General features: G+C 31.8%; 1 protein-coding gene across 5 annotated transcripts in view; it reads left to right on the forward strand.

The window, feature by feature from the left end:
• LOC107486763 (inositol hexakisphosphate and diphosphoinositol-pentakisphosphate kinase VIP2) overlaps positions 1-22,718 on the forward strand; it is a gene marked incomplete at its 5' end in the record, with an annotated part of 99,466 nt that continues 76,748 nt past the window's right edge. The window contains 30 exon segments of one of the 5 annotated variants that reach the window (XM_052259874.1): positions 1-148; positions 244-303; positions 558-604; positions 1,446-1,529; positions 1,894-1,957; positions 2,796-2,949; positions 3,450-3,520; positions 3,800-3,904; positions 4,019-4,111; positions 4,899-4,973; positions 5,415-5,500; positions 5,998-6,204; positions 6,290-6,389; positions 6,479-6,549; positions 7,036-7,114; positions 7,731-7,889; positions 8,022-8,064; positions 8,340-8,422; positions 8,596-8,658; positions 8,759-8,833; positions 9,329-9,454; positions 9,599-9,840; positions 10,440-10,484; positions 11,186-11,252; positions 11,582-11,653; positions 12,217-12,470; positions 12,543-12,600; positions 12,832-12,999; positions 13,179-13,253; positions 13,652-13,847. In XM_052259874.1, coding sequence (XP_052115834.1) covers positions 47-148; positions 244-303; positions 558-604; positions 1,446-1,529; positions 1,894-1,957; positions 2,796-2,949; positions 3,450-3,520; positions 3,800-3,904; positions 4,019-4,111; positions 4,899-4,973; positions 5,415-5,500; positions 5,998-6,204; positions 6,290-6,389; positions 6,479-6,549; positions 7,036-7,114; positions 7,731-7,889; positions 8,022-8,064; positions 8,340-8,422; positions 8,596-8,658; positions 8,759-8,833; positions 9,329-9,454; positions 9,599-9,840; positions 10,440-10,484; positions 11,186-11,252; positions 11,582-11,653; positions 12,217-12,470; positions 12,543-12,600; positions 12,832-12,999; positions 13,179-13,253; positions 13,652-13,847 — 3,124 coding nt within the window. 5 annotated transcript variants of the gene reach the window in all.

Below are 22,718 nucleotides of genomic sequence, written 5' to 3' on the forward strand. Positions count from 1 at the left end.
GCTGCTGCTGCTTCTACTTATTCTTCGGAGTTTTGCAGTGGTGACGATGGCGTTGGCAGATGAGAAGGACGATGAAGTAGTTGTTCCGCAGAAGAAGATCACGATTGGAGTCTGCGTGATGGAAAAGAAGGTGAAATGTGACTCAGAGGTTCACTCTCTCTTTTTCACGCTGGATCCACTCTTCTTCAGTACCTACGAGACTCCAGTCTATGTAATGATTCCGGCTTTGTTCTTCTATTGCAGGTTTTCTCTGCGCCTATGGAGCAGATTCTTCAGAGGTTACGAGCCTTTGGTGAATTTGAGGTAGTTGAATCACTGAAATGTTTCGTTTCTTCACGTCGCGTTATCCTCATTGATTTCGATTTGAAATGTTCATGAATCTGCTGGTAGTAGCTGAGTTCATGTTAATGTGCTCCGTGTTTTCCTTTTCCTTCATTTTTCGCCGTCATTTTTGTGTTTTCTCCCTTTTTTTTTGTATTTTCTCTTATATTTGTTTTGCTGTCTCTGTTTTATTATAATTATTATTATTTTCACTTTGTTATTTTTATTATTCGTAGGTCATATATTTTGGAGACAAGGTCATCCTCGAAGATCCAATAGAGAGGTATAACTGACACCGCAAATTAGATTTGTTTTTAGAATCTACAGTATGAAGAACTAAATAGTGATTGGACGATTTGCCGTCCTTTGCACAGAGTATAAGTCACTTTTTTTTTATCTTTTCGGTACATTGAATAATCAATGAATATATGGAATCAATTTCTTTTTGTGTTGCTCGTGATCTGTCAGTAGACACTTGGTTATTTTAACTTATTTCAGGACACATATACATAGGCATTGGCATGAAATATCTTTCAAGTACAGGAAATGTCTAACTGTCATGCCGAGGAGGAAAAAAATTAATTGAAGGGATTTTGTCCTTGATGTTTCCTAATGCTGCATTTATGGCTGATTTTAACAAGATTTAATAGTTGTATGCATGGATGGAGCACAAGAAAATGCTAACCATGTTGAATGATGATAATCCTAAGGATGGAAATAGGGGGACAAAAAAGAAGAAAAGAAAGAATATTAGAAGACATATGTATATCAGGGAATACAGTAGAAAGTAAAGGGAAGGCTATCAAGAAAAGTATATGGAGTTATCATTTAAACTATTATTTTTATGAGATTCCTTTCCATTGGCGGAGGCCAATTTGGAAGTGAATGCACTTTCATTAAATACCTTTACATTTCATTTTTGCTGTGTATATACTATTGGAGGGAATAAAGATCAAGAAAAGAATGCATTGTCATCGACACCCTACTCCCTAAAAAAATGTTTTTCAATGTGTGAATCATATTTGTACTTGGGACATGTGAGTTATTGCTGAAATATTTGTTGTTTTTTGAGTTGCACTGATTGCATACTAAGTTTAAATATTGCGTTGTTTGACTTATTTCAGTTGGCCAATATGTGATTGTTTGATTGCTTTCCATTCCTCTGGATATCCCCTCGAAAAGGCAGAGGCGTATGCTGCTTTAAGAAAGTAAGCTTGTTTATTTACCAAATATATTTTTTAGTCTTGAGTAATTAGTCCATGTTGCTTCGCATATTATTTTTTTTTCACTTTTTTTTTTCATGGGCATAAGCACAGTAGATTATGAAATTCTTTATCAATTTCTTGTCTTCTTATTCTCTGTTGCATGTTTGGTTATAGTTATAAGATTGCTGTATCGTTTTCTTCTCAGACATTGGTTACTAACTTGAAGATGTACACACACAGTATAATAATCTTTTTCATATCAATCTATTTTTTTTTCTTCTCTTGTTATTCTCCTTTTTCTTTATTCTTTTCAAATGTTGGTGGAGAATGTTTACAGATTTAAAACTACTTGTGCATTGTGATCCAGACCTTTTCTAGTAAATGAACTGGAGCCCCAACACCTTCTTCATGATCGAAGAAAAGTATACGAGGTAGGAGGGATTAGTTACTTAATTTCTTCTAGTTATGTACTTTTCGCTTTATTTTCAAGTTCCATGAGATTTCCAAGTATGTATATTGAGCCTTCTTGGATTTACATTAAAAAAAATAAATATAAGAAGCTTCATTTCCTGTAAGCTTTGAACATCTTGGTATGTGCTATCTGGATGACTGGATTTGAGCTGATAGCTCTTGCTGGTTCAATCAAAATCCAGAGATATACATCACTTAGCTATATGTTTGATTTATTCCCCCCCCCCCTCTTCGAATCATGCACTGGGCAGGGATTGTTGTTCTTATAATGTTTCTATTAAACTTGCAATATTTGAATCTTGGCACAAGTGAAATTGGCCTATGAATTGCTTTTTTAGGAAAATTGGTTCTGAAATATACAAGCTGTACTCTTTGACTTGTTCACCAAGAGCCTGAGTGGACATTGGCCTTTTTTTTTTTTTCCTTTTTGCTTAGGGAGGAATTTTATGAAGATGATAGTCATAAGAAAATGAGAAGATAAGAGATCCTTTTTGTGAGCATGAAAACAAACAATAGAAAACACTATCGCAGGGAATTGTAGTCTCTGAACTTATGAGAGGGAAATTCCCTTTGGGAAAAAAAGATGTTAGTACGTACTTTATTTTATACCGCAGAAGTTGTTTGTTCCAAAATCTATCATTGAAGATGTATATAAAGAAAAGGGAAACAAAAAAGAAGGGAAAAAAAAAGGAATTTGAGTCTGGTTACTGTGTTATTTACAGTGCAACAGTAAAGAACTTTATTATTTATGTTTCTTTTTTTTATGATGATATTAATATGTTCAACTTTTGGTTCAAGCGTCTTGAAATGTTTGGAATCCCTGTTCCAAGATATGCCCTTGTTAATAGGGAAGTGCCATACCAAGAGTTGGATTACTTTGTTGAGGAAGAGGATTTTGTTGAAGTTCATGGCATGCGATTTTGGAAGCCATTTGTGGAGAAGCCTATTGATGGTGAGCCATTAATTGAAACTGTTCATTCTTCACTATTCATGTTTTTCCAAAATCGCAGACTTTACATAAATGTGTTCTATGGTTTAACCTTTTTGTTTAAAAATAAAATAAAATAAAACCATCATTAGTTGTACCATATTTTCAATTGGTTGCGGCTGGATAAAAATCTGTTACCTGATCACAGAAGTTGAAATTTAATGATGTATTGCCTATTTATCTAATCCACTCTTCTTTTTGTGCCGTATATTTGGAAATCGTGGAAGTTATATTCTCAATAATGCTTTTACAATGCTATTGTTATTATTGTGACTGTTCTTTCTAATGGTATTGTATTAATCTTTTTCTTTTATCAAAAAAGCAAAATTAATTAGTATTAATCTTCCTGATAAGTAATGAAGCTTCCCAGTTCTCATAATGTCCTCTCTTACTGTTTGTTTTCCTTGATATACAAGTTGCAAACAATTTTTCTTGAATTTTATAACGCTCTTGTTTTTGTTAAGGTGATAATCATAGTATAATGATATACTATCCCAGTTCAGCTGGTGGAGGCATGAAGAAATTATTTCGGAAGGTAAGCTTTACGCTGAGATGCTACTCTTCCCAGTTAAGAAACATTAAATAATTGTATAAGACATTCTTTTTCCAAGGGACATGTTGAAACTGCCACCTCTGCCATTTGTATAATAAATCATATCTGTGTTTTATATTTATATCTCTGATAATAATTTTCTGAAGTTTACTTGGGTCTTCTTATACCTATGTCTATCTTTATCCGACCCACTTTTATGTCCTTTTGATTGAATATATTACTCATCTTAGTTTCTGTTTTTCTGGTATACTATGATCTAAGGTTGGCAACCGTTCTAGTGAGTTCCAGCCGGAGGTGAGAAGAGTGAGGCGTGAAGGCTCCTATATTTATGAGGAATTCATGCCAACTGGAGGGACAGATGTTAAGGTTTGAAGTGCTTTAGTTTTCCTTTTTCTTAAGAAAATTAACATATTTTGATGTTTATGACATGTGTTTGTCTATATTCTTATGGCTTTCAAGAATTTTGATGATTGATTGTAGGTGTATACAGTAGGCCCTGAGTATGCTCATGCTGAAGCCAGGAAGTCTCCAGTTGTTGATGGTGTCGTTATGAGAAATCCTGATGGGAAGGAAGTAAGTAGCATGCTAAACATCTTACTCTCCTCTTCCAGCTATTTGTTGTATTTTTATGATTTTGCTATAACTTGGAGTCTTCGCTGGTTTGTTGCTTGTCAATCCAGATAGTTTAATCTTTCCTTTCGAAGCAGTGTGGATCTGTCCATGTTGGGTACCTTGTGGTAATGTTATGGAATAACACAATTGGTCCCAACGTGTAAACCCAGTGCCAAGAAGATGATACATATGATATTGAATCCTATACTTTCTTGATGTTATAACCCTATGACACATATAGTTGAGACAGGAGTAAACCCTAATTAAGATAAATAGGTTAGAAGGTTAGTAATTCCTACATATTTCATGTTTTTGGTTAATTGAAAATGCAAAGCCATTCTCATTTGTTATTTCTTGGATGTTACTTTCATATTAGGTTTGTAACTCCTCTCTGCAGCATTGCAGCCCTTATATCATATTCTAGAGTAGATACATTGAATGCATTTTATTGTTTTTTCTTGTTTATTCTCTCATTGCTCTGTTCTTTTAACTTGTCTTCCTGCATGTTATGTATTCTACTACATCCTTTCATCACATCTCTTTCAAAGTGTGACAACCTCTTGTTTAGTCTTAATGCGTATTTTAAGGTTACCTAAATTGCTTGTTTTTTGTAGGTTATGTATAATATTTTTTATTTTCTGAACATTAAGATTTCCTAGTTATAGGATTTGGGTTGATAAATAAAAGAAACAAACATATACACTGCAATGAGAGGCTGTTAAATTATGTCTATTATTACACTTGGCAGGTCAGGTATCCAGTGTTATTAACCCCTACTGAGAAACAAATGGCAAGAGAGGTTTGCATTGCATTCAGGCAAGCGGTATGTTCTTTTAATGTGGCAACATACCATTAAAAATGAGGAAGTGGTTCTTGTCATGTATGGTTCTTTTCTGAAATTTTCACTGGAATTGGATTTCTGGTTTCTAGATGGTAAAGTTCGTAGAATTGTTGGTCCTAGCAAGTATTGATTGTATTCAAGCTTTGATTTTTTGTATCCTAGAGCTGCTAGTAAATGTTGCATATGGTTGTATGGTTATATGTGTTTTATAATTCTTCAATTTTGCAGTTAATTTGTTTTCTGGTTGAAAGTTTGATCAATAGCTTGAAAAATATCCTCTAAATTCTTTTGGCGACTATTGATGAGCTAAAAAAGTTCTAGATCCAAATGTTTTAAGAAATGACTGTCTTTGTGCTTAAAAGAAAATATTTTTTTGTCTGTTTCTCCTTGTTTGCTGCTGTAAATTATTCTTGTTGCTTGTAGGTTTGCGGGTTTGACCTCTTGAGATGTGAGGGACGCTCTTATGTTTGTGATGTCAATGGATGGAGCTTCGTTAAAAACTCATACAAGTATGGGTCCGTAATTAGATTTTTCGCAATTATTCTTGTAATATGGGAGCAAGGTTCAATTTTCCCAATAGCTTTTCACTTGCTTCTAGTAATCAGAAAATCGTAGCCCAGCTCTTTTCCTCTAAGAACTATATATCCGAGCTGGGAATTTTATTGAAGATATAGACTGGTTGTGATGCTATTTGAAAAATGAAGTTTCCCTATGGATGGCATGCTATTACATAGATGAAATAAATACTCTTTCTAACTAGATATAGCATTACTTGCCTTGTTCATGCTTTAGTTGCTACATGGTAGAATTACTTCAATGAAGCAAAATTCTCGTCAATTTGGGTTTGATGGAAATCATTGGTTAAATGAGATGCTTATAAATAAGGAAAACATTACCAATTATGAAAGCTATGTCAATTTCGTGCCGAACTATTTTTTCTTTCAATATTCAAAATAGCATGCACTGCTTGTTTCAGTCATACGGTTTCCATTTATTGCTTATTAAGGTATTATGATGATGCTGCCTGTGTTCTGCGAAAGATGTTCTTAGATGCAAAAGCACCTCATCTTTCTTCAGCAATTCCACCAACCTTGCCATGGAAAGTAAATGAACCGGTCCAACCGACGGAGGGACTTACTCGTCAGGGAAGTGGTATTATTGGGACTTTTGGACAATCTGAAGAATTACGTTGTGTAATTGCTGTTATTCGCCAGTATGTTCTAACACCCTCCGCCCTCCTTTATTAAATTAGTTAAGCACCACATGTATTGTTATGTACTCTTTTGGCCCCTTGGCAGTGGTGATAGAACCCCTAAACAGAAGGTGAAGCTAAAAGTTACCGAGGAAAGGCTGCTGAACTTGATGTTGAAATACAATGGAGGCCGACCTAGAGCTGAAGTAATACTATTTTCTGATACTTTTGTAATGTTTTTCTAATTGAGGGAAAGTGATCAATTTTGTTTCAATCTAATGGTATTTGTTTGCAGACCAAACTTAAAAGTGCCGTTCAGCTGCAAGATCTATTAGATGCCACACGCATTCTTGTGCCTCGCGTTAGGTACTCACATGCATAGGCCTAAGCATTGATTGACATGCACCTCCATATCACATTCACACCAAAAATTAATCAAATATCAGTATAAACCATTCTCGCACACATGCATGACAGCTAGGGGAAGTAGTTATTTGCCTTATGTTGTATAGGAAGTGCCATTGGCCTCAATATGAAAAAAGGACTGGAATAGCTTGTTTTAAATAAAACTCACTTGCTTTTATTGATTTTCTTGTTTCCTTCACAAGGGATGATAGCTTCATTTCCTTTTTCATTTTGCATCCCAAGGAAAAAATTCCCAGATTCCTAAAGTTTACCTTGCTAAAGTAGTAAAGTTGTCAGGCCAATTCTTTTTTGTTGAATGTGTGCTTTGTCATTTCTATTTGGAATTTATTAGTTGTAGACTCTAGGTTTATAAACAGTATATGCTTATTATTTTAGATAACCAAGGGTTTTAACTTATAAATAACTATGGCTGTTACTATCATTCAGGCCTGATCGGGAAAGTGATAGTGAGGCTGAAGTTGAGCATGCTGAAAAGCTCCGTCAAGTTAAAGCAGTTCTTGAGGAGGTTGTTAACTAACTTGAGTTTTGCTAGTGACTAATATTTGAAATTTATATTCTTGAAAATTAAATTTCAAATTTTGTTGAGCCTAAATTTAGCTTTTCATTCTACGCTGCATTGACTTGTACCTCCTATTGATTGAGTTTGGGAGATTTTTATTGAAGTTAGTTCGGCATGAATTTTTATACATTGCTCTACTTCCTTGTAATCCTTTCTAATCCCTAGCCATCCCTGTGCGCTGTTGATTTAAGTTGCACATATAAGTATGGGGAACCATTGGTAAATTTCCTAGCTGTGCTAATGATTGATGTACACAAGGAATATGGTATGGAGATCTATAAACACTTGCCTGCATGAGCTAATGATCTGCAAAATTATATCGCTGTGTGTTGACCCAGAGAAAATGGAATGATTTTAGTTTGTTGCTTATGATATGGGATCTCTTCTGTTGGCTATGATGTGTCAAACATACTGCTAACACTGGAAAAAGATAATGCTCTTGAATCTACTCTGAGAGCATGAATAACTGCAGTTGTGATCTTGGTTTCTTCTTGTTGTTAACCAAAATGTCTTATTTCATATACTAAATTTGCCCACCTCTTGTTTTGCTCCTCAATATCAGGGAGGACATTTCTCTGGGATATATAGGAAAGTTCAGTTAAAGCCACTAAAGTGGGTCAAAGTCACAAAAGGAAATGGTGAAGGTGAAGAAGAACGACCAGTTGAAGCTCTAATGGTTCTTAAATATGGCGGTGTTCTTACACATGCTGGAAGAAAGCAGGTTCAGATTAATAAAACAAAAGAATCTCATTCAAGTTTGAATGGAGCACTATTATTTACAAAAAAATGTGACATGTTTAATCTTCCATGAAGTTTTCTTGATTATCTATTCTTACTTTTGCCCTCTTTGCAGGCTGAAGAACTAGGAAGATATTTTCGAAATAATATGTATCCAGGTAAATTATATTGCCACTCGGTAATTATACTGGAATTTATACTCTAGTAATTGTAGCTATTGATTGTAAATGTGCATATCACACACAAATAAAATTGTTATATTGGAACAAATGGTCTATCGGTGCTTCTAAGGTTTACTTAGGTTAATATGTTTCAAACATGGTCTTTCATTCTTCTTGTGACATTATGAGTCTATCACAATAGACTGGACCATGTATAATAGGCAAATCAAGTTTTTCATTTATTTATTTTATTTTTTAATTCAAATTGGCAGGAGAAGGTACAGGGCTGCTACGCCTCCATAGTACGTATCGCCATGATCTTAAGATTTATAGCTCTGATGAAGGTCGTGTACAGGTATGGGTAATGATGCAGTCATCTTTCCCCAGTCCAAAGTATGCTTAAGTCGTTTAAGAGCAGCTTCTTCACTTGTTATTCATGTTTGATGTCTCTATGTGGTTGCTAACTTGCATAATTCGTCTTACAATACTACAATTTGAGTTAATTATGTACTGGATCTGTGTTAACAGATGTCTGCAGCCGCTTTTGCAAAAGGTCTTCTTGATCTAGAAGGACAGCTAACACCAATCCTGGTTTGTTTTTTATTTCATTTTTTCTTTTAAAAAGCCTTAAAGAGAACAGTGGAACAGTTTTCTGTGTCGGATATATTTAACTGAAATGGTTATCTTAAAGGTTTCCCTTGTTAGCAAGGACTCTTCCATGCTGGATGGGCTTGACAATGCTAGTATTGAAATGAAAGAAGCCAAGGTTTGTAATACAGTGATTTATTTTGTTCTTCTATCTTTTAATAAATCCAGGAAGTTATTGGGGGGGAAGGTCATTATAAGTTATTTCCTGTATGATGTGCGAGGAAGAGAAAAGTAGTAGCACTGGGCTCTAACCATTAGCAACCAATACTGAGACTGGCCTAGTCCTTTTTCTTCAATAGCCAGTAGAATTTGTTGAAGGAGATGATACGTTTTTAGATGTAGTGGAATGACATTTGGAGCAGACTGCAGTGTTTTGTTTCCTATATTGTGTGGTATGCATATGATGTGAATGACAGATGGATCATTGATTTATCCTTTTAAATTTTTTATAGGTTGAGGATTAGGGTAACTGTACAGTTCATAATTCATACATTTGCTCATATACTCCATAACTAACAAATTCGAGTTAAGATTTGGGTATGACAGAATATCAGGAACTCTATTATACTAATACATTTTATTTCACATATTATCATGATTGGATATTTGGTAGGCCCGTCTGAATGAAATCATTACTTCTAGTTCGAAGGCCATTCATAGCAACGGATCACCTGAATTTCCCTGGATGGCTGATGGAGCTGGATTGCCACCCAATGCTTCAGAATTACTTCCCAAGTTGGTAATATTTGTTATATTTCATTGTCCTTAACGTCTTTCTTTTTTTTCCTTCCTTTTTTGTTCGCTGTTTATAGAACGTGAAACTTTTCTTACGAAATGCAGCCATTTTTAGTTTCTTGATTTCCCCGGCATCTGTCTTCAATAGGTAGAATTGACTAAGAAGGTTACTGAGCAAGTACGACTACTTGCTAAGGATGAAGATGAGAAACTTACAGAAGCAGGCTCGTACGATGTAATTCCTCCTTATGACCAAGCAAAAGCACTTGGGAAGACAAATATTGATGTTGATCGTATAGCAGCTGGATTACCATGCGGTAGTGAAGGGTTTCTATTAATGTATGCTCGGTGGAAAAAACTTGAAAGAGACTTGTACAATGAACGGAAGGAGTAAGTGCTTAGAATTTTTTTGGTTTAATGTTTTCTGTACTTTTTTTTTTCTATATATTTAGAAATGCAAAATTTTTTTGCAAGTACCGATAATGGTACATTTGACTGGTTTAATTACATGCATTCAATGATAATGACTAAAGGCAACCAGATGCTTCAAACGATAAAGTTATTTGTGGAGTGAAAATCATTTCCTACCTCTGTAATGTGATATGGATGCTGTTTTTATCTTTCCTTAATCTATAGGTGGAATTGTTCCCGTTAACCCATCTCATCCAATCCAATTTTTGTCTCTTAATGATAGTAATATGGTTTGCTTTATATGTTAAACAAGCAAAAACATGCTTCAGGTTTTAAGAATATATAAATTCCTTTATTCTAATTAAAATGCTTTTAAATGCTATTATTTGTTTCGATTTAGCATTTTCCAGTGATGATTTCACTCTCAAAACTATCATGAATTTTGTATGCATTACGTGTACGGTGTATTGGTCTCTTCTGTGTACTTATAGTTTATTGGCTAAAAAATGTTGTTTCCCTAGTTGAACTGTTTTGCCTTATGTTGAATGTTGTACACTAATGGCCTGTTAATTGCACAGGCGCTTTGACATCACCCAAATTCCTGATGTCTATGATTCATGCAAGTAAGTTATCTCATCTTATGTTTGTATTATAACTCGATTGATCTTTTCAATCGCTACATATCTTTATGCAGAAAACAATTATGGAGTTTTTGTTTTGTTTTGTTTCTTTTCGTTTTATGGTAACAATTATGGAGATCTTGTTAAAGATCATGAAATGCAGAGTCTTTCCTCTCCTGATGGCTGTAAAAATGTTATATCTGTAGTTTAATTTTCTGTTTCATTCACCCCTTCACCTGAACTATTTTCTATAATGTAAAGGGTTCTCATTGGCCATAATATTATTTTCAATGTGATGGTTATCATAAACCATAGGCTTCCTTATTTTTTTTCCTGTTCTTTTTGTTCCTCTCTGTCACTTTCCTTCTTCCAATCCCAACTGTTCTGTTTTTCATGTCTGATCTGTTCTAGTGATCGTCCATCCAGTTTTATGTTTGTGTTTCAAGTTTTTGTGTGTATATTTTGATCTCTGAGTTGTGATTAGACTGCAACCTTTAGAAGACCCTGCTACAGCTTGTTGAGGCTGATTTAATTGTTGACTGTTAATTTATCATTGGACAAGCAATTCCAACCCTATTTTATAAGTGTGCACATCAAATATGCATAGGAGTCAAATATGAATTTAAAATGAAAAATTGGCAATATCATAAATTATATAGATTCATTTATTCTCTAAGAAGTTAATGCTGGCTTCCACATTGCAGATATGATCTATTGCACAATGCGCATCTTAATCTAGAGGGACTGGACGAGCTATTTAGAGTTGCTCAGGTATGCAGTATAATGTTTGGGTAACCTCTGCTCATGTTTACATATCACTGGTTTTTGTATAAATTGCATGCTGGTAGCGTCGCTGATAGTCTTGCATGTAAAAGGCAGCATAGTGCGTGACTTTCACTCAGCAAAAATTTTTCATAGAACAGAGTACAGTGTTTGCCTTTTTAACGTTGGGAGAAACTCTATATGTTAAAAAACTTGAGTCAAGTATTCCTCTGCAGAAATAAAGCCCTTACATTTTATATTGCTCCGTTGTTCATATATTAATCAACTTTGAACTCAGTCTGTTAACTTTCCTGATCGCTCTGACATCTTATTTGCAGGCACTTGCTGATGGTGTAATTCCAAATGAATATGGAATTAATCCAAAGCAGAAGCTGAAGATCGGTTCAGAGGTAAATTCCTGCTTTAAGGAATCTTGCAAATTTCTTCTCATGTTAAATATATGTGAACATTTTCCCTGCGGTGCCTATACCAAAGTTTTGATTCAGTTATTTAACATTCTATTCTTAAACAGTGATAGATGATTTGACCGACTATAATAAACATGAGATTTACAGATGTCATGAATAATTCATCGTCTGTTGATAGTTCATGACAGACATATATAAACATGCAACAACCAAAACAAGCCTTGTGGATACAGCAACTCAGTTTTCAATGTGACATTAGATGCTCAGTTATATAACACTCTACATTTGATAAGAACAGTCATAAAACATGCTCACTTTTAGGAAAAATAAAGTATCATTTTGGCCTTTTGGGCAATAGCTATATTACATATAAGGCAATAACCAAACATAATAAACTGTACGACAGATTAAAACTATTTATACATCTTTATATTGGAGTTTCATATTGAACATGCAGTACTGTAATCCAATGCATTACCCCTATGTTCTTGTAACTGTAGCCTCCTGATTACCTTGTTTCAATTGTTTACGCTGTCTTAACTCAGATTGCTCGTCGATTATTGGGTAAAATTTTAATTGATATGAGGAATACTCGGGAGGAAGCTATCAGTGTTGCTGAATTAAAGAGTAACCAAGACAATGATACATCGGCGATGAAAACTGAGAAGGAAGATACAGAGGCCAAGTCAAAACATCATAAGAATGGTGAAATGGCCAGAAAATCAAGCACTTTCAGTGATATATCAATGGATCAAGACGACGATGATGATAAGGAGACCAAATATCGTTTAGATCCAAAGTAAGTATCTGGTCTTCATTTGATTTGGTAAATTTTTAAGTTGTATTCTAATAATCTTTTATTTTCCATTAGGTATGCAAATGTGAAGACTCCTGAACGCCATGTGCGAACACGCCTATACTTCACATCTGTGAGTATCACATCTCATTTTCCAATCTGTTAATATAACCAGAAAGTCCTTTGGAGTGGTTAATTGTATTGTATCTACACAGACCTCATACGTGAAAACAAATTTTAAATTTAACTAGTCAACTTGTATTGAACACTAAAGTATAATAAGATGCATTAAACAGAAAGTTTTAAAAAAAATTGTTGACATTTGTTTCTCTTAAATGATTTCCACCTCCCCCTTTTTTGACAGGAATCACATATCCATTCTCTCATGAATGTTCTTCGATATTGTAATTTGGATGAATCTCTTCAAGAAGAAGAGAGCCTTGTTTGTCATAATGCTCTCGACCGCCTATATAAAACAAAGGAGCTGGACTACATGAGTTACATTGTGCTGAGAATGTTTGAGAACACAGAGGTCAGTTATTTTTGCCATTTCTCAATCAACATCTTTAGCATGTTATAGGGTTCCCAAGTGTTCTACATCATACGGGTTTCTTTATTCTTTTTTCCATTTGTTCAAAAAGGTGGTCTTGGAGAAAACCCTGTCTGTCTAATTAAGAAAGTAGTTGATCCACTTTTGACTTTTAAATGCAGGTCGATCTAGAAGATCCAAAAAGGTTCCGCATAGAGCTGACCTTCAGCCGGGGTGCTGATTTATCGCCGTTGGAGGTAATGATATCCAATTTATGTAGTTTTCCGCAAGAAATCCTAACTGGGGTTCTAGTTCTACTCACTTTGCATTTCTTGGTATGAAATTGAAATTCAGCTCAATATCCATTAGGCTTCAGAATATTGTAGTGTTACATTAGCTTGAACCTTCGACGAAGTCAGCTGTTTAATTATTTTCCTTAATCAAGTAAAATACCAAATATAATTGCTTTTTGACTTGCTGCCAGTAACATGTAGGAATTTGCAATTAATTCACTTGTTGGAAGTAGTTAGATTTGTTCATATTATAAGGTCTATTAACAACTTTTCATGAGAAATACCATTGAATATGCTGCTGATTTTGAACGTTGAATTTCTTTTCCTCTTGCTAATTTGTGTCATGCTACATGCATGGTCAGCAGAAGAACGATAGTGAGGCTGCTTCGTTGCACCAGGAGCACACACTGCCTATTATGGGTCCTGAAAGGCTTCAAGAAATAGGATCATACCTCACATTTGAAAAGATGGAAATGATGATTCATCCATTTGCTATGCCTGCAGAAGACTTTCCTCCGCCAACAACACCTGCCGGATTCTCTGGCTATTTCTCGAAAAGTGTGCTCGAGCGTCTGGTAAATCTTTGGCCTTTCCATAAGCATGCCAATACTAATGGGAAATAGTTAATTCAGACTTCCATTTCTACAAGTTAGGGTCTTCCTGTCTTGTGTTTCTTGTAAATATAAAACTTCTGGAAAAAACGAAGCAAGCTTTGCCTTGCCTGGAAAAAATTTTGGAGCATATCACATCCCTTTAACGAATGTTGGTAGAAAGCACGCATGGTGTCCTTTTCTTTTTTCCACCCAAGGTTCTATTACTTTCTTCTCGACAAAATAGGAAGCAACTAGCGTAAGGAGAACAAATTTATCCAAGCACTAACTAATAATTTACCCAATTCTTCTGAAGCAAGTATAGAGGGAAAACTAGAATACGACCGTCTTTCAAAATTGTACGATGTGTGATTATGTCAAAGCGATTACTGTTTCCTTTATGAAGTGTTATTTTAATTAGAGAAAGTATAGGGAGCCAATGACCTAAGCGCGCAATGTGTACAATGAAGGTTTAGAAAGTATTAGAGATATGATTATTAGTGTTACATTGTTCTATCAGATTACGCTTTTGGGATGAGTGGTTTTAGGACATGGTATTAGAGTTTTAGATCCAGAAGGTCAAGAGTTCAACCCTTGGTGAACCCGAAATTAATTTTTTATAACATGAGATGTTTATTATCCCTGGTATTTGTACACAGTGAGTTTGTCTTAAGGATTTTTTTAATTATAAATTAAAAAAAATAAGTCATATTTAACAATAACAACCATTGTTATCGTCTCGAAAAATATATAGGTATACCGGAATAAGCCATATTTAATAAGAATTTTTTTAATTATAAATTAAAAAAATTCTTTCCCAAAAATAACAAAGATTGTTATGCTGTGTATTTTTTCTGTGTACTCTGAAAATGATAATAATGGTTACTATTGTTAACTTTCTAATCTGATATGTTAACTTTCCAATCTGATATATTTGAAGTGGATTATTTTTGAAAAATAATTATTTTTTTAATTTATAATTAAAATTTTTTTGTTAAATATGACTTATTTCGGTATACCTATATATTTTTAGAGACGATAACAATATTTGTCATTGTTAAATATGACCTTTTATTTATTTATTTATAATTAAAAAAATTCTTGAGTCTGGTGAACTTGCTTAAATGCCAAAATTATATTTTAAAAATTAAACTCCAAAAATCATGTATATGAATTTTTTTATTTTATTATTAAAAAAATTCCTTTGGAAAGTTGAGACCAAAATTTTTTATGTTTAATATTTTATGAATTTTCCAAATCTATCTTTCTTCCTCTAACCGTTCCCTTCTCCTTCACCGCTGTCTTTTGCTTCTCTCCCATGACAACTCTCTCTTCCTCCGTCCTTCTCCCCCCTCCTGTATTTAAGCTATTTACAATGTTTTTCATGTCATCTTCTTACAAATCTAGTCTTTCTCTAAAAAAGAAGACATCACCACCATCATTTCTTTGTAGAAGTTGCTTCCATAATTTTTCTCTTTTCTTTTATTTTTATTTTTAATTTTTTTAATAATAATCTATATCTAGGTTTTGTTGCTTGAACTGCGCTAATCTTAAAAAAAATAACAAATTGAATAGTGATAATGATGGGAAGAGAAGAATAATATTAACATTTTAATATAATTGTGATTTGTGTATTGCATTGTATATTATTTATTAAATAAATAAAAAAAATTGTTTATAGTTATATCTACGTCTATTTGTGTATTTATATTTATGTCTTATTTACTTTCATTCATTAACCAAACAGTCTAAAAAATACTAATTTAATCCTGTAATTCAAATCACATACTAATTCAAAGCTATAATTTATTTTAATGAATATTATTTAATGTTTAAAAAAATAAAGCTAAGACCATTTTGATAATTTGCAAAAAATAAAGTAAAATAGTTGGAGATAGTCACACTTTTTATCAACTATTGACGGAAAGGTAAAGACTAATATGATAAACTGAAGAATGCAAAACTAAAGAAAAATGGAAAAAATAATGGGTTGAAATTAAGTCAAAATTCTTAAATAAAAAAATGACATTAATAAATTAAGTAATAAAAAATATATTTAGACAAGCCATCCATCGGAATATTTAAAAAAAAAATTAAAAGCATAACTGGAAAGCTAATATTTTCAAGTTTTTATTTAAACGAAAACTAAAATATTATAGATATCATAATCCAAAATGAAAAAACAAAAAATAAACAGAAAATAATGCATTTTAATTATTAAGAAAAAAAATTTCGTCAAAAAGATTTTATTTAATAGAAAATCAAAATAAAGATTGATTTTGACCACCAGAACAATTATATTCAATGATAACAAAATATAAAACAGATGATAAGAGTTAAAATGTTCAAATACTATTAAATATTCTAAGAGTTAGATTAGTTAAAAATATATAAAATAATAGGAAAATATATTTTTAATCGTTTAACATAAAACTAAATAAATAAGGAAAAAAAATTCATGCTTGACAACTAATTAATAATAATAATTTAAAAGTACAATGCTAATTAAAAAATAAAAACAATTATCACAAAATAACTAAAAATTAAAGACGTAATTTGTGAGAAATAATAAAGTTGAAAAAACATACGTATACAAAGCAATAAAAGAATTATACAAACCCTTATTCTTAATTGATGAATACAAAAATTTTATCGTTAAGCTACGTAATGCTATTGCTAGTAAGACATGCTTCTTATTATATTTAATTTTTAATTACATACCCTATTGATAAAAAAAATTAACATTTTATATTTATATTTTAAGTTAATATACCGTAAATACTAATGTATATAATGTTTGAAAAAAAATACAAATAATATTTATACTATGAAAATTGAATTTAGTGATTTAGTTAAAAAAATTAATTGAATCATATTAACAACACAAATGATTTATCTACAAAATTATTAATATAATAAAAATATTATAAATTAATAAAATTATCTATAACTTTTTAAACTGAACAATTAAAATTTAAATTGTACAACTATGTAATACTAAATATTTTTAAGTGATGCTTCTTAGTATATAAAATTATATATACTAATAAATAAAAAGACTAATTATTTATAGTTATATCCTAAATTATATAAAAAGTAATAAAAATATGATACAAACCCTTCTTTTTAAATGGTGAATCCTTGAGTTTTCATCACTAAATTAACCATATTGATTTCAAATGGTGAATCCTTGAGTTTTTATTGCTAAGCTAACCACCGTAAACGTTAACCGAAGATTTAAGAATAACTAAAAACTAAAGTCGTAATAACTACTTGTGAAAAATATATTACAATTAGAGATCGTATGAGCTCAAAAAAACTAAAAATATATGAAATAATAAATAATTATACAAATCCTTGCTTTGAACGAGTGAATTTTAAAATTTATATGGCTAAGCTAACCACTATAAACAATAATAAGACTTATTTCTTAGTATATTTAATTATTATTTATATATTCTAATAGTAAAAAATTAACATTATATACTTATATATTAAATTAATATACCATAAACACTAATTTATATAAGTAAAAATTAAAATTGGAATTATACAATTATATAAATATAATAATAAATATTTTTGAACAATGCTTATTAGCATATTAAGTCATATATCTTAATAAATAAAAAGACTAATTATTTAAAGTTATATCCTAAATTATATAAAAAGTAATAAAAAAAGATGCAAATTCTTATTTTCAAATGATAAATCTTTGAATTTCAATCGCTAAGCTAATCAAAGTAAACGCTAACCAAGGATTTAGGAATAACTAAAATGTTCACTTTTAAAATTTTTGAAATTGATCTGAGTAATTATTATATCAAAAATTAAACGGAAGTCTTATTTATCTGTCAAAAGTAAAATATCGAGATGTTCTTGTATATGAATTTTTTTAAAAAACTAAAATATTCGCTTTTAAAATTTTTAAAAGCTAATTTGGATAATCAGTTTAAAAAAATATTCTTAACAAAAACATAACTGAAAAGCTAAGCTTTTAAATAATTCACAAACACGTCTTTCATAAGAAATTAAAAAAGTTCAATGTAAATCAATTCAATAACAAAATCAAAATAGAATATACATATAAAAAATTGTTTTAAACTATATAAAAAACTGTGTTTTATATTATTTTACTCAAATTTTTGTTAATGTTTAAAAGAAAATGTGGATATCTCAATATCGCAATTGTAACGTCAAATAAAATTAAAAGGAATAAAAGTAATAAATAAACAAATAAATGCAAGGTGTCGGTGGCAAAGTAAATTGTAGAAATTGAAACAATCAGAAAATTAAAAAGAAGATGAAAGAAGAAACATGAACGTAAAAGAGAAGAAGACGTAAAAGTAGAGAAATTTTATTAATAAAAAACTGAAAGAAAGCAAAGTACAAGTGTTTAAATTCAGAGGAATTACTTAAGATTCCCAATTTTACTCTGTGATGCCAAGAGGCTCAGAGCGTTTTAGGTTTTTAAGTGTTTTCCAAGAAGAACTGAACTCCCTACAATATTTTCCTAAAACTTTATTTATAGACTAACCTAATGTCAGCTAACAGTTACCATTTGTACACCACTTGTGGAAAATTTGAATTCCTTATAACTGTTTCCGCACTTCTTGTGAATTTCAAAAATTAAATAGATAGCCAACTGCCAAATGATCTAGTTTAATTTAAATAGATATAAATATTATATATAAAAACATTACCAATAACTAATTATTTCTTTTCATAATTTTCTTATAAAAATTATATTTTGTCTAACATAATGCCCTCCAAAATTTTCACTTGAAGTCATATAGTGATTGAAAGTGAAAAATTTTGTTGTTTATAATAATAAAAGAAGTATATACAAATGTATGTTTATTTATTTATTTTTTATTTTTTATTATTTTTTATTATTTTTAAATATATATAAATGATAACAATAAGTGTTGATAAGAATGAAATTTTGAGACATTACTTAAAAAGCACATAAGAGTATTGTACTCTTTTTTCTTTTCTTTGTTATTTTATTTATTTATTTTTGAATTGGCTAAACAAAAAGTGAAAGCACTCAGTACTCTTATCTTCTTGTGATGAGCTTTTTATTCAACTCTGTACCTCTCACTCTCCCCAATTTCATCTACTATAGTGGGTTTCTTCTGTTCACAAGGATTTGATTATACTTAATTCTTCTAATATTTCAGGCAAGAATTTCTTCCACTCCTCCATCTTCATTCCAGAAAATCAATTTTTGATGTAAAGTGGATGGAATAGCACTTATTCTATGAATCCAGTCACGTCCTAAAAGCAAGTTAAAACCAGCCTTTGAAGGAATCACAACAAATAGAGTCGGCCTATTGACAGAACCAACTTCAATTGACAGCAGAACCACACCTCTAACAGAAGAAGTCCTTTCATTAAAATCTGTTACCCCAATGCTACTTTTAATCAGATCTTTTTCAGTCTTTCTAAGCCTTCCCATCATTCTTTCAGGCATGAGATTAACAGCAGCTCCCCCCGTCAACCAAAATCTTATTAACTATCCTTCCATCAACACGAGCCTTAATATGCAGTGGACGCAAGTGTTCCTTATCATTTTCAGTAGGCTTTTCAAATAATCCTCCACCACACATATTGTCATCTAGCAATAAGCATTCGCTTCCAAGGAAGACATCATAAGTTCATAACAATCATCTTCTAATGACTCTACTTCCTGGACTTGACTATACTCCTCAGGCAGTATTGACACCACAGTTATAGGTTGCTTAACACCAAATATTGCTTCTAAACTGTCATCAAAGCCGGTGTCAAAATTATCAGTAATTAAATCTTCATCATTTTCTCTCTTGTTTTCAACCATTATCCTCTTCCCAGCAAGATTCTTCTTTACATTTTTTTTGCATTTAGGGTGATTAGAAGAATTTTCTGTTTCTGCAGACTTGGCCATGGTTGGCAAAGGAGGAAAATCTACTCCGTGTTCCTTGTATAGATCCAAAGGAACATACTCAAGTATATTCTCTTTCTGCTCAAAAGTTATAAAAGGAGAATATTTTAGAATATTTTGACAATTTGGCCAAGGAGAATAATTAGGAACCTGCTGCATCTTAGGATTATAACAAGAATAAATTGGCTTTGAGGGAATAGGCACATTTTTTTGGAATATATATACTACTGTTTTATTCAAATTTTTGTTCCATTGTTAACAACAAATAAATCAACAATTTTCGAGTTTTGTTTCACAATCTCAATTTAAGGAGCGGAAACGACTCTTTTTGTGGGTGTCTCAATGTCTCAATTGTAGTTTCGAAAGTAAAATTAAAAATGAAAAGAAAACATGCAAGGTGCCAGAGGCAAAGTAAAATACAAAAATTAAAACAAACCAAAAATTAAAAAGAAGATGAAGAAAAAACATGAACGTAAAAGAGAAAAAGACGTAAAAATAGAGGAATTTTATTAATAAAAACTGAAAGAAAGCAAAGTACAAGTGTTTTGAGTTCAGAGGAATTACTTAAGATTCCCAATTCTACTATGTGATGCCAAGGGGCTGAGAGCATTTTGGGTTTCTAAGTGTTTTCCAAGAAGAACTGAACTGATTACAATATTTTCCTAAAGCTCTATTTATAGACTAGCCTAATATCAGTTAACAGTTACCATTTGTACACCACTTGCAAAAATTTTGAATTTCTTGTAACTATTCTCGCACTTCTTGCTTGATGTTAATTTCAAAATTTAAATAAATAACCAACTATCAAATGATCTAATTTAATTTAAAATAGATATAAATATTATATATAGGAACATTACTAAATAACTAATTATTTCTTTTTATAATTTTCTTATAAAAATAATTTTTTGCCTAACAAGATACTCCTAAGATTTCTCACTTGAAGATATACAATGATTGAAAGTGGGAAAACTTAGTTGTTTATTGACATTTTAGACACATCCGCTTGACAGATTAAATGCCTACTAGTAATAGACTTAACAGAATTTCTAAGTCTATAAAATTTTTACATTAATAATTGAACTGTCAATGGGGTCTATTTTTTTGTATGAAAATTTTAAGCGTATCAAATGATATCTGCTCTAATTTCGGCACATTAAATGTGTATCAATTGACCTTTGTTTTGACCTTTAATATTTCAATTAAGAATTTTTGACACACACTTTTATTGTTTTAATTGACACAATTTTCCTAACTTCAGAAGTAACAGAATCTTAACTTCGTGAAGTCGTTTCTTTCATATGTTAAACTCTAGGTGTCAATTAAGTTTGATGAAATTTCTAATCCTATAAAATCTCCACACTAACATTCTAATAGTTTTGACTCCAAGCGCTAATAGACTCAACAGAATTTCTAAGTCAATTAGGCTTTTATATTTATGAAGTACATACCCAAATGTCAATGAGAGATTATTTTTGTCCATTTCAATTTCTTTTTCCTGCACCAAGAAACCAAGAAAATTCCCTGCACTCACACTAAAAGCACATTTTAAGGGATTCATTTTCAATTTATGCTTTATATCATTCTTTCAAATGCTTTTTTTTTTTAATTTTCTAAATGCTCTTTTTTAGCATTTAATTTGACAACCACATCGTCAACATAAATTTCCATAAAATTTCTAACAAAGTCATGAAAAATTTTATTCATCGCTCTTTGATAAGTTGCACCAGCGTTTTTGAGCCCAAATGGCATTACAACCCATTCAAAAAATCCTAAAGCACCTGGACACTTAAGTGCAGTTTTTGACACATCTTCCTCAGCTATGTATATTTGATTATAACCTGAATATCCATCCATAAAACTTAACATTTCATGACCAGCAGTAGAATCTATCAACATATCAGCTATAGGCATTGGATATTCATCTTTTGGTGTTGCAGACTTTAAATCTCTAAAATCAATGCAAACCCTTAATTTTTCATTCTTTTTCATGACAAGAACATTATTAGAAATCCAGTTGACATACCTTGCTGTTCTTATAAACTTAGCTTTAAGAAGTCTTTCAATCTCTTATTTAATCTTCTGCACGACTTCAGGAGCAAATCTCTTTAGTGGCTGCTTGACAGGTTTAACATTGGCATTCAATGGCAATTGATGTTCTACTAATTCACGACTCAATCCTGGCATCTCTATATAATCCCATGCAAAACAGTCGCAATATTCCTTCAAAATCTCCACCATTTCTTTTTTTTTTTTAAATCATCCGGCAGCATCTTGTTCACATATGTTGGTCTAGGATAATCTCCGTTACCAATATCTACTTCCTCCAGAGGATCCTGCACCTCAACCTTTTTTACAGTGTCAGTGTTATTCTTTTCAAAATCTAAAGGACTATAATCATATATACAATCATAAGGTACACTGTCAATGCACCCTTCTCTGTCTGCCATATAGGCTGACAGCCGAGCCAATTGGCTCGTCAAGCTTATCTAAGTTTCTCTTGAGGCCGTATCTGCCCCGGCCTTAGGAACCAAAATAAAACCATTCATATCTATTTTGCACATATCAATACTTTCAAGATTAAATGCCTTGGTGTCAACTGTCAGTGACTTGACTCCAAGATTATACATCCTGAACTCCACATGCATCTCATCATAGTAACATGTACTATTATCAGCAGGAACTTCTTCCACTCCTCCATCTTCGTTCCAGAAAATTAACTTTTGATGTAGAGTGGATGGAATAGCACCCATTCCATGAATTCAATCACGTCCCAAAAGCAAGTTAAAATCAGCCTTAGAAGAAACAACCACAAATAGAGTTGGCCTATTGACAGAACCAACCTCAATTGACAGCAGAACCACACCTCTAACAGAAGAAGTCTTTCCATTAAAATCTGTTACCCTAATGCTACTT

This window comes from Arachis duranensis, chromosome 4, assembly GCF_000817695.3.
Source record: "Arachis duranensis cultivar V14167 chromosome 4, aradu.V14167.gnm2.J7QH, whole genome shotgun sequence".
NCBI lineage: Eukaryota > Viridiplantae > Streptophyta > Magnoliopsida > Fabales > Fabaceae > Arachis > Arachis duranensis.